Raw genomic sequence first — 15,337 nt, 5'->3', positions numbered from 1 at the left:
CAGCTGTACCTTCCATTGAAAGCTGGAGATTCCATTCAACCTTTGTTAGATTGTATCAGGGACATTCAAGGAATGGTTATCGAATAATTTTCTTCAACTTAATAATGACAAAACTGAAACAATTGTTTTTGGTCCGCCAAAATTAAGGAGTTGTGTTATTAAGGAGTTGGGAAATCATTTCCCGTCAGTTTCATCCCAGGTTAGGAACCTTGGTTTTATCTTGGATTCAGAATTATGTTTAACCAAACAAATTAATTCTGTTGTTAAGAATAGTTTTTACCAACTGCGGGTCATTTCCAAACTCAGCCCCCGGACATCTGCCTTGCACCTTCCATTAATATTTTTAAATCAAAACTGAAAACGTATCTATTTTCTTTGGCATTTTAATATTACTATACTTCTGTCCGATTGTTTGTTTGGTCTAGCTTCACTTTGTTTCTATTCTATTTTATATTTCTATTTCCTTTTATAATTACTCTGTTCAGCACTTTGGATAGTTCTGCTATGTTTAAATGTGCTTTATAAATAACATTTACTTACTTACTTGTTGTGATAAAAATGAAACTGTTCTTTGAAGCTTTTTTTAACTCCGTGTTTTGTCGTCTTCTCTCAGGTAAATGTTGAGGACAGCAACGACATGTTACCCAAATCCAGACGAGCTCTCACCATTCACGAGATCGCAGCGCTGGCGAGATCTTCACTTCACGGTAAACACACACACACACACACACAGATCACGGCTCTTTAATCCATTCCAATGACAATTATTGTGATCCTACACCCAAACCATATTTAAATACATATGTAGTGAATTAATGTGTGATTTAAAAAAAATGCTTGTCTGTCAATGAAATGTGGTTAATTTGCTCTGTCTCTAAAAACAACTTTCTTTGACCTTATGAAAACAATATTTAACTCAACCAGAGGTTCCCGGCTCAAATTTTTGATTTTGTTAATATTTGTTCTGCAGAAAGACAAACATGAATAGTGATGTAAGCCAAAATATTAAATGTCACAGATGTATATTGATAGAGTTATGCACTGTTTTGTAGAGAGGGGGATCAAAATGACAATTTTCACCTGTGATTTGGAGCCAAACTAGAGGAGGGTAAAAATGACTTTAGAAAGATGGCAGCTTCATTATTTTAGTTTCACACAGAGATTGGTAGATCTATTAGTGAAATCTGTTGACTTAATCAATCTGTGTTTCATTATATGCCAACGCTGACTGTTCAAAAATGGGAAAAAGCACTTCATGTGTTTCTTGTCTCATGTTTGCATGCCTGTAACTCAAGAAATATTAAAGATCTCTTAATATCCTTTTAGATTCTGGTTCTTAACAAACTTTTCTTTTGGTTTTTTCATTTTAAAGGCCCTCTATGGTTCAATTCCAGAGATATGGAGATCTTAATGTGGCTCATTGAGTAAACTGCTCAATTGTACACATTGTGGTCAAAAACCAAACGTGGTTCCCTTTGCACACAGCTGATTTTTTTTCTTTTCTTTTCTTTTAAAGATGAATATCTGAAGGACAAATAATGTTGAAACTAGAAATGTATCTCGTGTTTTTCTATCAGCTCAATTACATAGAACATACCTGTCTGAGTGCCAGAACTATTGTTTTTCCTAAGTTTGCATGCGTGTAACTCTGAAAGTATTCAATATATCTTAATATCCTTCTAGATTCTCGTTCTTGATAAACTTTCCTTTTGAAATCGTAATTTTCAAGGCCCTATATAGTTCGGTCCTATAGATATGGGGATCTCAAAGCAGCTCCATGTTCAAATTGTTGAATTTTACCCATTTTCAGTGATCGAAAACCAAATGTGGTTCACTTTGCACACAGCTGATACTACAAAAGAATTGCATAAAACATAACTCTCTTGAGTACTTAAAATCCACTGAAAATAGTTAAGTTGAGGCACATTAACTTGCTCTCAAACGTATTCATAAGAATCAAATTTTAATCAGTTTTAGGGATATTTGGAAGATGGGATTTTGTTCATTTTAACAGCTTCTGAAGCCACCAAGAGTTCAAATACGCAGTCGTAACTACATTACCTCATTGACATCCCTATATCTATGGGACTGAACCATGTAGGGTCTTAAAAATGAAGATAACTAAAGAAAAGTTTCATAAGAACAAGAATCTAAAATGGCATCAAGATATCTTTAACAATTCTTGAATTAAAGACATGTAAACTTTGGAAAAATGTTTGTTTTTGGCACTCACAGAGGTGTGTTGTATTCGATTCTTTTGATAGAGGGAAACAAGATACATTTCTAGTTTAAGTGTTATTTGTTCTTCAGATATTCTTCTTTAAACACAATAGCTGTCAGCTTTTTTTAAAAAGTTACCTAAATTTGGTTCTTGACCATTGAAAGTGGGTAAAATTCAACAATTTGGACATGAACCATATAGTACCTTAAAATGTAAGTTTCCAAAAGAAACATTTATTAAGAATGAGAATCTCGAAGGATATTAAGTTTCAGTATTGGGGTGATACATTTCTAGTTTCAACATTTGTTCTTCAGATATATCTCTTCAGCTGTGTGCAAAGTGACCCACATTTGTTTTTTTTGCCACTGAACTTTACCAGTTTACTCAATGAGCCACATTAAGATCTCCATATCTCTGGAATTGAACCATCGGGGGCATTTAAAATGGAGATACCAAAAGAAAAGTTTGTTCAGAACCAGAATCTAAAAGGATATTAAGATATCTTTAATACTCCTTGAGTTACAGGCCTGCAAACTTGGGGCAAACAACACAAGAAGTGCTTTTTTCCCATTTTTGAGCAGTCACCATTGGCATATAATGCAAGACAGATTGATAAAGTCAACAGATTTCACTTATAGATCTACCAATCTCTGTGTGAAACTAAAATAATGAAGCTGCCATGTTTCTAAAGTCATTTTTACACCCCTCTAATTTGGCTCCAAATCTCAGGTGAAAATTGACATTTTGACCCCTCTCTCTACAAAACAGTGGATAACTCCGTCAATATACATCTGTGACATTTAATATTTTGGCTTTCATCACTATTTATGTATGAAAAAATATGAACAAAATCAAAGATTTGAGCCGGGGAAGTTTCAGAAATTTGGTTGATTTGACACAGAATGACCCTATTGGTTAACATTAACCAGCATTAAATTCCTACGTAAACTATTAACATGATTTTAGCAAGATGCATCACCTACAACAGCTGCTTAAAACAAACTAAACAGGTATTTGAATATTGGTTAACATTACTGTTTAGTTCATTTAAGCTGCTGTTGTAGGCGTTGCACCTTGTCAATAGTTAACAGTAATTTAATGCTGATTAATGGGAGTGTAACAAAGGTTACAGCAATAATAGAAAATAACAATAGATTTGATAATGAAGCGTCTCAATTCGGACACATTGAGATGCTGTATTGTTCTCATAATGTAGGTCAATTGGTCTCCACAAAGATCACCAAACCTGACTCTCTCACACACACACACACACACTTTAGATACAAGAGATCTTCACGGTAAACACACACACGTGCTTTTCATTGCACGTGACGAGTCCTTTGTGTGTTACTGACTGACACCATGACACCTGGATTAGTCCTCATGTATTATGCAGCATTGGGGTCGCTGACCCCTGCGTCTGTGTGCAGGTATCTCGCAGGTGGTCAAAGATCATGTGACGAAGCCCACGGCGATGGCTCAGGGGCGCGTGGCCCACCTGATCGAGTGGAAGGGCTGGTGTAAACCCACCGACACGCCCAGCGCCCTGGAGTCCCACCTCACGTCATACTCTCACCTGTCCGAGGGCGAGCAGGAGGCGCGATTCGCTGCCGGTCAGTGACCTCCACACAACCAGTCCTTATTTAATCAGATCCACTGTTTTAGGCACGTCACGGTATAAACGTTACACATCACCATAATTGATCATCTCCTAACAAGGCCACATATTAACTCTTTCCCCATCATTGATGGAAATTTCCAGCCTTCCATGTTTCATTGTTATACTGTAGCAGGCGCTATTACACATCTTCTGAAAGAGTACAGAATCTCCTGGTCAAAACACATGCGAAGAAGAAGCAGAAACAAGCAATATCATATGTAAAATCTCAACTTTATTTTTTCAGAATTGTGACTTTATTTTCTCAGAATCGAGACTTTATTTTCTCAGAATCATGACTTTATTTTCTCAGAATCGGGACTTTATTTTCTCTGAATCGAGACTTTATTTTCTCAGAATCGGGACTTTATTTTCTCAGAATCGAGACTTTATTTTCTCAGAATTGAGACTTTATTTTCTCTGAATCGAGACTTTTATTTTCTCTGAATCGAGACTTTTATTTTCTCAGAATCGGGACTTTATTTTCTCAGAATCGAGACTTTATTTTCTCAGAATCGAGACTTTTATTTTCTCAGAATCGGGACTTTATTTTCTCTGAATCGAGACTTTTATTTTCTCAGAATCACGACTTTATTTTCTCAGAATCGAGACTTTATTTTCTCAGAATTGAGACTTTATTTTCTCAGAATCAAAACTTTTTCTCAGAATTGTGACTTTATTTTCTCAGAATTGTGACTTTATTTTCTCAGAATTGTGACTTTATTTTCTCAGAATCGAGACTTTATTTTCTCAGAAACGTGACTTTATTTTCTCAGAATCGAGACTTTATTTTCTCAGAATTGTGACTTTATTTTCTCAGAATCGAGACTTTATTTTCTCAGAATCTAGACTTTATTTTCTCAGAATTGTGACTTTATTTTCTCAGAATCTAGACTTTATTTTCTCAGAATCGAGACTTTATTTTCTCAGAATCGAGACTTTATTTTCTCAGAATCTAGACTTTATTTTCTCAGAATTGTGACTTTATTTTCTCAGAATCGAGACTTTATTTTCTCAGAATTGAGACTTTTTCTCAGAATCGAGACTTTATTTTCTCAGAATCAAGACTTTATTTTCTCAGAATCGGGACTTTATTTTCTCAGAATCGGGACTTTATTTTCTCAGAATTGAGACTTTTTCTCAGAATCGAGACTTTATTTTCTCAGAATCGAGACTTTATTTTCTCAGAATCGAGACTTTATTTTCTCAGAATTGAGACTTTATTTTCTCTGAATCGAGACTTTTATTTTCTCTGAATCGAGACTTTTATTTTCTCAGAATCGGGACTTTATTTTCTCAGAATCGAGACTTTATTTTCTCAGAATCGAGACTTTTATTTTCTCAGAATCGGGACTTTATTTTCTCTGAATCGAGACTTTTATTTTCTCAGAATCGTGACTTTATTTTCTCAGAATCGAGACTTTTATTTTCTCAGAATCGTGACTTTATTTTCTCAGAATCGGGACTTTATTTTCTCTGAATCGAGACTTTTATTTTCTCAGAATCACGACTTTATTTTCTCAGAATCGAGACTTTATTTTCTCAGAATTGAGACTTTATTTTCTCAGAATCAAAACTTTTTCTCAGAATTGTGACTTTATTTTCTCAGAATTGTGACTTTATTTTCTCAGAATCGAGACTTTATTTTCTCAGAATCGTGACTTTATTTTCTCAGAATCGAGACTTTATTTTCTCAGAATTGTGACTTTATTTTCTCAGAATCGAGACTTTATTTTCTCAGAATCTAGACTTTATTTTCTCAGAATCGAGACTTTATTTTCTCAGAATCTAGACTTTATTTTCTCAGAATTGTGACTTTATTTTCTCAGAATCGAGACTTTATTTTCTCAGAATTGAGACTTTTTCTCAGAATCGAGACTTTATTTTCTCAGAATCAAGACTTTATTTTCTCAGAATCGGGACTTTATTTTCTCAGAATCGGGACTTTATTTTCTCAGAATTGAGACTTTTTCTCAGAATCGAGACTTTATTTTCTCAGAATCGAGACTTTATTTTCTCAGAATCGGGACTTTATTTTCTCAGAATCGAGACTTTATTTTCTCAGAATCGTGACTTTTTTTTCTCAGAATCGGGACTTTATTTTCTCAGAATCGGGACTTTATTTTCTCAGAATTGAGACTTTTTCTCAGAATCGAGACTTTATTTTCTCAGAATTGTGACTTTATTTTCTCAGAATCGAGACTTTATTTTCTCAGAATCGTGACTTTATTTTCTCAGAATCGAGACTTTATTTTCTCAGAATCGTGACTTTATTTTCTCAGAATTGAGACTTTTTCTCAGAATCGAGACTTTATTTTCTCAGAATCGTGACTTTATTTTCTCACAATCGAGACTTTATTTTCTCAGAATCACGACTTTATTTTCTCAGAATCGAGACTTTATTTTTTCAGAATTGAGACTTTATTTTCTCTGAATCGAGACTTTATTTTCTCAGAATTGTGACTTTATTTTCTCTGAATCGAGACTTTATTTTCTCAGAATTGTGACTTTATTTTCTCACAATCGAGACTTTATTTTCTCAGAATCACGACTTTATTTTCTCAGAATCGAGACTTTATTTTTTCAGAATTGAGACTTTATTTTCTCTGAATCGAGACTTTATTTTCTCAGAATTGTGACTTTATTTTCTCTGAATCTAGACTTTATTTTCTCAGAATCGTGACTTTATTTTCTCAGAATCGGGACTTTATTTTCTTAGAATTGTGACTTTATTTTCTCAGAATCGAGACTTTATTTTCTCAGAATCGAGACTTTATTTTCTCAGAATCGAGACTTTCTCAGAAATCACGACTTTATTTTCTCAGAATCTAGACTTTATTTTCTCAGAATCGTGACTTTATTTTCTCAGAATCGTGACTTTATTTTCTCAGAATCACTACTTTATTTTCTCAGAATTGTGACTTTATTTTCTCAGAATCGAGACTTTATTTTCTCAGAATTGTGACTTTATTTTCTCAGAATCGTGACTTTATTTTCTCAGAATCTAGACTTTATTTTCTCAGAATCGTGACTTTATTTTCTCAGAATCTAGACTTTATTTTCTCAGAATTGTGACTTTATTTTCTCAGAATCGAGACTTTATTTTCTCAGAATCGAGACTTTATTTTCTCAGAATCGAGACTTTCTCAGAAATCACGACTTTATTTTCTCAGAATCTAGACTTTATTTTCTCAGAATCGTGACTTTATTTTCTCAGAATCGTGACTTTATTTTCTCAGAATCACTACTTTATTTTCTCAGAATTGTGACTTTATTTTCTCAGAATCGTGACTTTATTTTCTCAGAATTGTGACTTTATTTTCTCAGAATCTAGACTTTATTTTCTCAGAATCGTGACTTTATTTTCTCAGAATCTAGACTTTATTTTCTCAGAATTGTGACTTTATTTTCTCAGAATTGTGACTTTATTTTCTCAGAATTGTGACTTTTATTTTCTCTGAATCGAGACTTTTATTTTCTCAGAATCGGGACTTTATTTTCTCAGAATCGAGACTTTATTTTCTCAGAATCGAGACTTTTATTTTCTCAGAATCGGGACTTTATTTTCTCTGAATCAAGACTTTTATTTTCTCAGAATCACGACTTTATTTTCTCAGAATCGAGACTTTATTTTCTCAGAATTGAGACTTTATTTTCTCAGAATCAAAACTTTTTCTCAGAATTGTGACTTTATTTTCTCAGAATTGTGACTTTATTTTCTCAGAATCGAGACTTTATTTTCTCAGAATCGTGACTTTATTTTCTCAGAATCGAGACTTTATTTTCTCAGAATTGAGACTTTTTCTCAGAATCGAGACTTTATTTTCTCAGAATCGTGACTTTATTTTCTCAGAATCGGGACTTTATTTTCTCAGAATCGGGACTTTATTTTCTCAGAATCACGACTTTATTTTCTCAGAATCGAGACTTTATTTTCTCAGAATCGTGACTTTATTTTCTCAGAATCGTGACTTTATTTTCTCAGAATCGTGACTTTATTTTCTCAGAATTGTGACTTTATTTTCTCAGAATTGTGACTTTATTTTCTCAGAATCGTGACTTTATTTTCTCAGAATTGTGACTTTATTTTCTCACAATTGTGACTTTATTTTCTCAGAATCACGACTTTATTTTCTCAGAATCGTGACTTTATTTTCTCAGAATCGTGACTTTATTTTCTCAGAATCGTGACTTTATTTTCTCAGAATCGTGACTTTATTTTCTCAGAATCGTGACTTTATTTTCTCAGAATTGTGACTTTATTTTCTCAGAATTGTGACTTTATTTTCTCAGAATCACGACTTTATTTTCTCAGAATTGTGACTTTATTTTCTCAGAATGACAACTTTATTTTCTCAGAATCACGATTTTATTTTCTCAGAATCACGACTTTATTTTCTCAGAATCGTGACTTTATTTTCTCAGAATCGTGACTTTATTTTCTCAGAATCGTGACTTTATTTTCTCAGAATTGTGACTTTATTTTCTCAGAATTGTGACTTTATTTTCTCAGAATCGAGACTTTATTTTCTCAGAATCGTGACTTTATTTTCTCAGAATCGAGACTTCATTTTCTCAGAATCGTGACTTTATTTTCTCAGAATCGTGACTTTATTTTCTCAGAATCGAGACTTTATTTTCTCAGAATTGTGACTATTTTCTCAGAATTGTGACTATTTTCTCAGAATTGTGACTTTATTTTCTCAGAATCTAGACTTTATTTTCTCAGAATCGTGACTTTATTTTCTCAGAATTGTGACTTTATTTTCTCAGAATCGGGACTTTATTTTCTCAGAATCGGGACTTTATTTTCTCAGAATCACGACTTTATTTTCTCAGAATCACGACTTTATTTTCTCAGAATCGTGACTTTATTTTCTCAGAATTTTTTTATGTTTTTTTTTTAACAGTACAGCACGTCATTAGTTACTCCAAGGTCATGGGTTTGATTTCCCAGGGAATGCATGAACTGATCAAATCCATTGCATTTAATGAAAACATCTGGCAAATGCATGCATGTACATGATGAGAGGAGAGAGACTGAACACCACCGAAGTCACATGACGCTATAAACGCTCGTTCTGTTGCATTCAAACCGCCCAACCCAGTGTGATTAATGGAGAAATCACTCTTGATCTCTTCGGTCTCTTTATAAAGAAGACACAGTGGGGGGGAAGCAATAAATAAAGCGAGCCAAGTGTCCTGCTACTGGGATAGCGACCGTTAACAAGCTAATGAAGTCATCACACGAGCAAATCGAGTTATCAGTTTAAGTGTGCTTAATTCTGCTTCCTTAACAATTCATTACTTCCTCACAATTCCCATCCCAACTTTCCCAGGATGAGGAAGAGGTTAGACAGGAGCCCGTCTGTCATTCTGTCTTTCCTCCGCTCGTCTCTCTGAAGGTTACTTTGTTGCTCTCTGGTGTGACAAAGCTTTTTTCTCAGGAACGGCAGGACGATTTATGAGCGAACCTGAGAGGAATTCATTCACAGCTCTCTCTCTGTCTTTCTCTCTCTCTCGCTGTGTGTGTGTGTGTGTGTGTGTGTGTGTGTGTGTGTCAGTCAGTGTCGTAGGATTTCCCTTTTCATAAAGTGACTAAGTATTTGTGTCATTTTGTTTGTGCGTGTGTGAGTGTGTGTGTGTATATGTCCTTGTCAGCGTGTGTGTTTGTGCATTTACTGTACGTCCACTGCAGAAACACACACACACACACACACACATACACACACACACAGTGACGCGGTGGGTGAAATTGAACTCTAGGAAAATTGCCAAACCTCAACAAAACTTGCTGTGTGTGTGTTTGCTGACGAAGCCTCCGCAAAGGGTGAAAGATGAATGGAAGGATGAATCTCTGAATTAACACAAGCAAAGATGTGAGAGAGAGAGAGAGAGAGAGAGAGAGAGAGAGAGAGAGAGAGAGACTCAAACTATATTCAGAACATTGATCTGTTTGTTTCAGAAGCCCAACATGTCGATCTCTGACCCAACCGATGTCATTAGGGGCGGGGCCATCTGTTTGACTGACCAATGACAGACGGGGGAAGGGTTTTAAAACTCTGATTATTTTTGCAGTGCCGTAGAAATTGAGTTTATTTCCTTTTTTGTTACATCATTAATTGTTAATTTCCATACTGGTTCATGCTTGTTAGTGCTGGTTTAATGCTCGTCGACTGGGTTATTCTTTCTTTTCTTTTTTTGCTTGTGCATTTTTGCTGGCACTCTGCGCCATTGAGATTGTAATTGTTGTTTTGCTTTATTTTATGTCACTTTTAATGAACTTTATTTTATTTTATTGAGATTTTAATTATTTTGCTTTTTTATTTTGTGCCTATTGAGATTTTTATTTTTTTTTATTTCACATTTGTTGAACTTTATTTTATTTTGCGCATATTAAGATTTGTATTATTTTGCACCTAATAAAATGTATTATTTTTATTTTATTTTGCGCCTATTGAGATTGTTATTGCTATTTTGCTTTATTATATTTTAATGTTATTTTTGAGATTATAATTGTTATTTTGCTTTATTTCATTTAACTTTTATTGAACTTTATTTTATTTTATTTGGCGCATATTGAGATTTTAGTTATTTTGCACCTAATAAAATTAATTATTTTGCTCTTTTATTTTGTGCCTATTGAAATTATAATTGTTATTTTGCTTTATTTTATTTCACATTTATTGAACTTTATTTTATTTTGCGCATATTAAGATTTTAATTATTTTGCACTTAATAAAATTAATTATTTTGCTTTTATTTTATTTTGTGCCTATTGAGATTTTTATTGCTATTTTGCTTTATTATATTTTTATGTTATTTTTGAGATTATAATTGTTATTTTGCTTTATTTCATTCCACTTTTATTGAACTTTATTTTATTTTATTTGGCACATATTGAGATTTTAGTTTATGCCTATTGAGATTTTAATTATTATTTTGCTTCATTATATTTAGCTTTTTTTTTATTTTGCACTTTTATTTTGTGCCTATTGAGATTATAATTGTTATTTTGCTTCATTATATTTCGCTTTTATTGAACTGTATTTATTTTACTTTGCACATATTCCGATTTTTTATGCCTATTGAGATTTTAATGATTATTCCTTCATTATATTTTGCACCTGAGATTAATTATTTTTCTTTTTAATTAATATTTTAATTTCATATCTCTGCTTGCACTGTTGTTATTTTACTTTATCATCCTATATTTTGCAGTTTCTCATTGTACGCTGATATGCTGCAAGAGATTAAAATATAGTCTTGTCAATTAAACCAGAGACACAGCGAGAGCTTTAATTAGCTCTATAATCCAATCACCACACACACATGAGCATGTCTGGACAGAGCTGTGTGTGATATGAGCTCCCTGTCACTTCCTGTCTCACTCAGGACACTATTATTATGTCATATTAACAATTTCAAATCTAGGCAGTGTTCCACTTCAAACGACCTGTCAATCAAATGCGGCAGCCAATAAGAAGAATCTATCATCCTGTCTCCACGGCCTCTGCCATGATTTGTTGACATATTCCACCTTAAATATGATGTAATTTCATGAATTGTATGTGTTTTTATCAGGGGTGGCGGAGCAGTTTGCCATCGCGGAGGCGAAGCTTCGTGCCTGGTCTTCAGTGGATGGTGACGAGTCTAACGATGATTCTTACGATGAAGATTTTCTACCTGCAAATGAGCCCGTTACACAGAGCACAGGTACACACACGTTCATCTCTAAAATCTGACTGGCTCAGTGTTCAACAGTGTTGGGGGGAAACGCATTACAAGTAACTTGAGTTACGTAATAATATTACTTTTTCCAGGTAACTAGTAAAGTAACGCATTACTTTTCAAATTTACAACAAAATATCTGAGTGCAGAGGCGTGTGTGTGTGTGTGTGTGTGAACATGATGGTTATTGTAGTTCTAGACTAAATGTGAGCATTTATTTATCTCACTTGCACAATAAAGATTCTGTACTCCTCAAAATGAATAAAATCAGTCAAATGCAAAATCAGAATACTATGCAAACCTCCAATAATTAAACCTTAAATAAAACAACTATTTTTATGCATAATCTACCTTTATATTTAATTTACCAATGTCTTGCTACTGACCTTTGATGATGAAAATTACTAGATTTTTTGTTTTTATTGGTAAGACTTTTTTCTCCTGCGTCCTCTTCTCCATTATCCAGAGCTGCGCCCTCTAGTGTTCATGAGGGAATTTGCATTTTAACCTCAGCATGGGGCTTATTATTTACATTTTGGTATGAAGAGGTCCTTACCGTTGCACAAAAATATCACTTTTTTTGTTATAAACAAAAGCAAAAACATGCCCAGTCCAGGTGAGAAAAAGTACCTCTTCAATATTGTAAATGGACGTGCTGATTATATTGAATTGTTATGGCATCTAATTAATATTCATGAGTTTAGTTTTTTAAATTAAGGCTAATGGTGATGACCAATTTCTCTCCCCCTCAAACTAAACGCAGAAACGCCGCGCAGACATTATTGTCCCAGTGCCCTACTTTCATTCAGAAAACATCTCCCCCTCCTCCCCCTCGCTTTAGTTTTTTCTCTCTGGCGCTATTTGATATCCCAGCATTCATTTCTCCTGCAAGTTTAATGTGTTCTGCTGCTCTCAGAGAGACAGACAGTGAAGGGAATAAAGTTGTACCACATCCAGCTTGTCTCTTTGTACAGCTACACTTTGCAGGTTTACACTGTGTTCGCGGTTTGAGACGTTTCCTGTGCCAATTAAAGGGTTACTTCCATAGATATACATAATAAAGGCTAGATGTCTCGTCCGCGCTGCTGGACTTGACTTGACTTGACTCTGATTGGTCAGATGACCTATAGATATACATAATAAAGGCTTGACCGCGCTGCTGGCCAATGGAGGTCGACGTCCGCACCTGGCGGCCATCTTGTCACAGTCAGCTCGCTCACTCGTAACATTGTGTTTTAATGGTGCGTGTACTTTTTAAAGAACCATAACTCGCTCAATTTACTACCGATTTTCAAACGGTTTGGTTTGTTATAAACGTCAGAGATGTAGTTATGACACTGCATACTTATGAATAATTATTCATAATCTGTTCAAGCATACAAATAACGTTTGTAAGAAACCAAACCATGTGTAAATCCGTCAAGATTTCAGCGAGATATGAGTATTTGTGTTCAGATCACTCACTTAAATCAGAGGCCGCCAGAAAGCTTGCCTGTGACAAGATGGCCGCCGGTGATGACGTTAGAGACTCCGCCGTAAGACTTCTAGCCTTTATTATGTATATCTATGAGATGACCCAGTCTGTTGTGATTGGTCTACTCTGCTCTGATTGGTCAGATGACCTATAGATATACATAATAAAGGCTTGACCGCGCTGCTGGCCAATGGAGGTCGACGTCCGCACCTGGCGGCCATCTTGTCCCAGTCAGCTCACTCACTCGTAACATTGTGTTTTAATGGTGCGCGTACTTTTTAAATAACCAATACTCGCTCAATTTCCTACCGATTTTCAAACGGTTTGGTTTGTTATAAACGTCAGAGATGTAGTTTGTAAATCCGTCAAGATTTCAGCGAGAAAAGAGTATTTGTGTTCAGATTACTCGCCTTACATCAGAGCCCGCCAGAAAGCTTGCCTGTGACAAGATGGCCGCCGGTGAGGACGTTAGAGACATCTAGCCTTTATTATGTATATCTATGGTTACTTCACCCAAATATCGTCATCAGTTAGTCAGGGCTCGACATTAACGCTTGTCCGGGACAAGTGGATTTTTTGAAGGGGCAAGTGAAAAATTATTTCACTTGCCTGACGGACAAGTATCCTGAGTAAAACGTCAAAACAAAAAATAACTAGGGAATCACCAAAGTGCAGTAATGATTCTGCATTCAGTGTAAGTGGAGAGCTATAGTGGATAATAATATAAAACGAACTGACGTTAACAAGGTTGAGCTGTTGAGGCTCGCGCAGCCTCTCGAGGAAAAAAACGAAATGAGCGCCGCTCATACAAAGAAACTCTGTTAACATACACGGTTAAAAATTGTGGAGTTTTTATATTTATAACATATGATACAGTTAAGCAACATCACACAAACAAGAGTGTTGTTTTCTTGAATACCATCACGACTGAAAATTACGCTGATTTCATACGCCAGTTCCATAAACAATTAATTCACTTAATGTCACTTACATTTTAGATGCAATTTCAGCTGCGAAAATAGTTCCAAACTAAGATCACAACAGAACCATAACGCATCTCACAGCATCAGTGTGTGTTACTGAATGATTCAGCATTTTCAATGAATCGGTTGAATCAAAGATTCATTGACCTATTCGTAAACGACCGCCTAATTCTTGATTGAATCAGACGTTTCACTGAATCGACTCAATGACTCGCTCATTCAGACGGTCACCTGCCGCCACCTACTGGTGGTTTAGTTTCATCTTTCCAACATTTCTTATTTGTATATTCAAAAATATTTAAAATAATCTCATAACATTATTTAATGCAGTTGTAATGTTTCATTTTTCATTGGTAACAGCCTATAGTGTCTTATTATCACAAATATGCATATTTAAATATGTCAAAGCTGATTGAACTCTGGTGAGAATATTGCTTCAGAATAGATTATATTTACAAAAAATAAAAAAAATTCCGGACAAGCTAATTTTTTCCTCGGACAAGTGAATGACAGATTTACTTGTCCAAAGGACAAGCATGTGAACAGGCTTAAAGGGTTAGTTCACCCAAAAATGAAAATTCTGTCATTAATTACTTACCCTAATGTCGTTCGACACCCGTCAGACCTCCGTTCATCTTCAGACACAAATGAAGATATTTTAGTGTAAAGCTGATGCTCTGAAAGGCCTCCATTGGCTCAATGGCACTTTACACTCTCAAGACCCTTAAAAGACACTAAAGACGTCGTTAAAAAGTCCATCTCACTACAGTGGTTCTACAATAACTTTATGAATCGGCGACAATAGTTTTTGTGCGCAAAAAAACCCTAAATAACGACTTACATAGTGATGACGATTTCAAAACACGGCCTCATGAAGCTTCGAAGCGTTATGAATCAGTGAGTCGATTCAGCAGTTTGAATCGCCAAATTTCAGCAGTTTGACACGCGATCCGAATCATGATTCGACTCACTGATTCATAACGCTTCAAAGCTTCATGAGGCTGTGTTCTGAAATCATCATCACTATATAAGTCGTTATTTAGGGGTTTTTTGCGCACAAAAACTATTCTCGCCGATTCATAAAGTTATTGTAGAACCACTGTAGTGAGATGGACTTTGTAACGACGTCTTTAGTGTCTTTTAAGGGTCTTGAGAGTGAACCGTGCCATTGAGCCAATGGAGGCCTTTCAGAGTCATCAGATTTACACTAAAATATCTTCATTTGTGTTCTGAAGATGAACGGAGGTCTGACGGGTGTCGAACGACATGAG

At 34.9% G+C, this 15,337-nt stretch overlaps 1 protein-coding gene across 1 annotated transcript in view; it reads left to right on the top strand.

Moving 5' to 3' along the window:
- Positions 1-637: 637 nt before the first annotated feature.
- The window catches only part of fam131ab (family with sequence similarity 131 member Ab), a gene marked incomplete at both ends in the record, with an annotated part of 15,346 nt that continues 646 nt past the window's right edge, over positions 638-15,337 (top strand). Inside the window, 3 exons of the mRNA XM_079823183.1 lie at positions 638-707; positions 3,652-3,834; positions 11,463-11,594. Of these exons, the coding sequence (XP_079679309.1) occupies positions 638-707; positions 3,652-3,834; positions 11,463-11,594 (385 nt within the window). The remainder of the gene's footprint in view (positions 708-3,651; positions 3,835-11,462; positions 11,595-15,337) is intronic.

This window comes from Gobio gobio (assembly GCF_949357685.1).
Source record: "Gobio gobio genome assembly, chromosome: 8".
Lineage (NCBI taxonomy): Eukaryota > Metazoa > Chordata > Actinopteri > Cypriniformes > Gobionidae > Gobio > Gobio gobio.
Note: the sequence above shows the minus strand (reverse complement) of the source record. Positions and strands in the feature narration are given on the sequence as shown.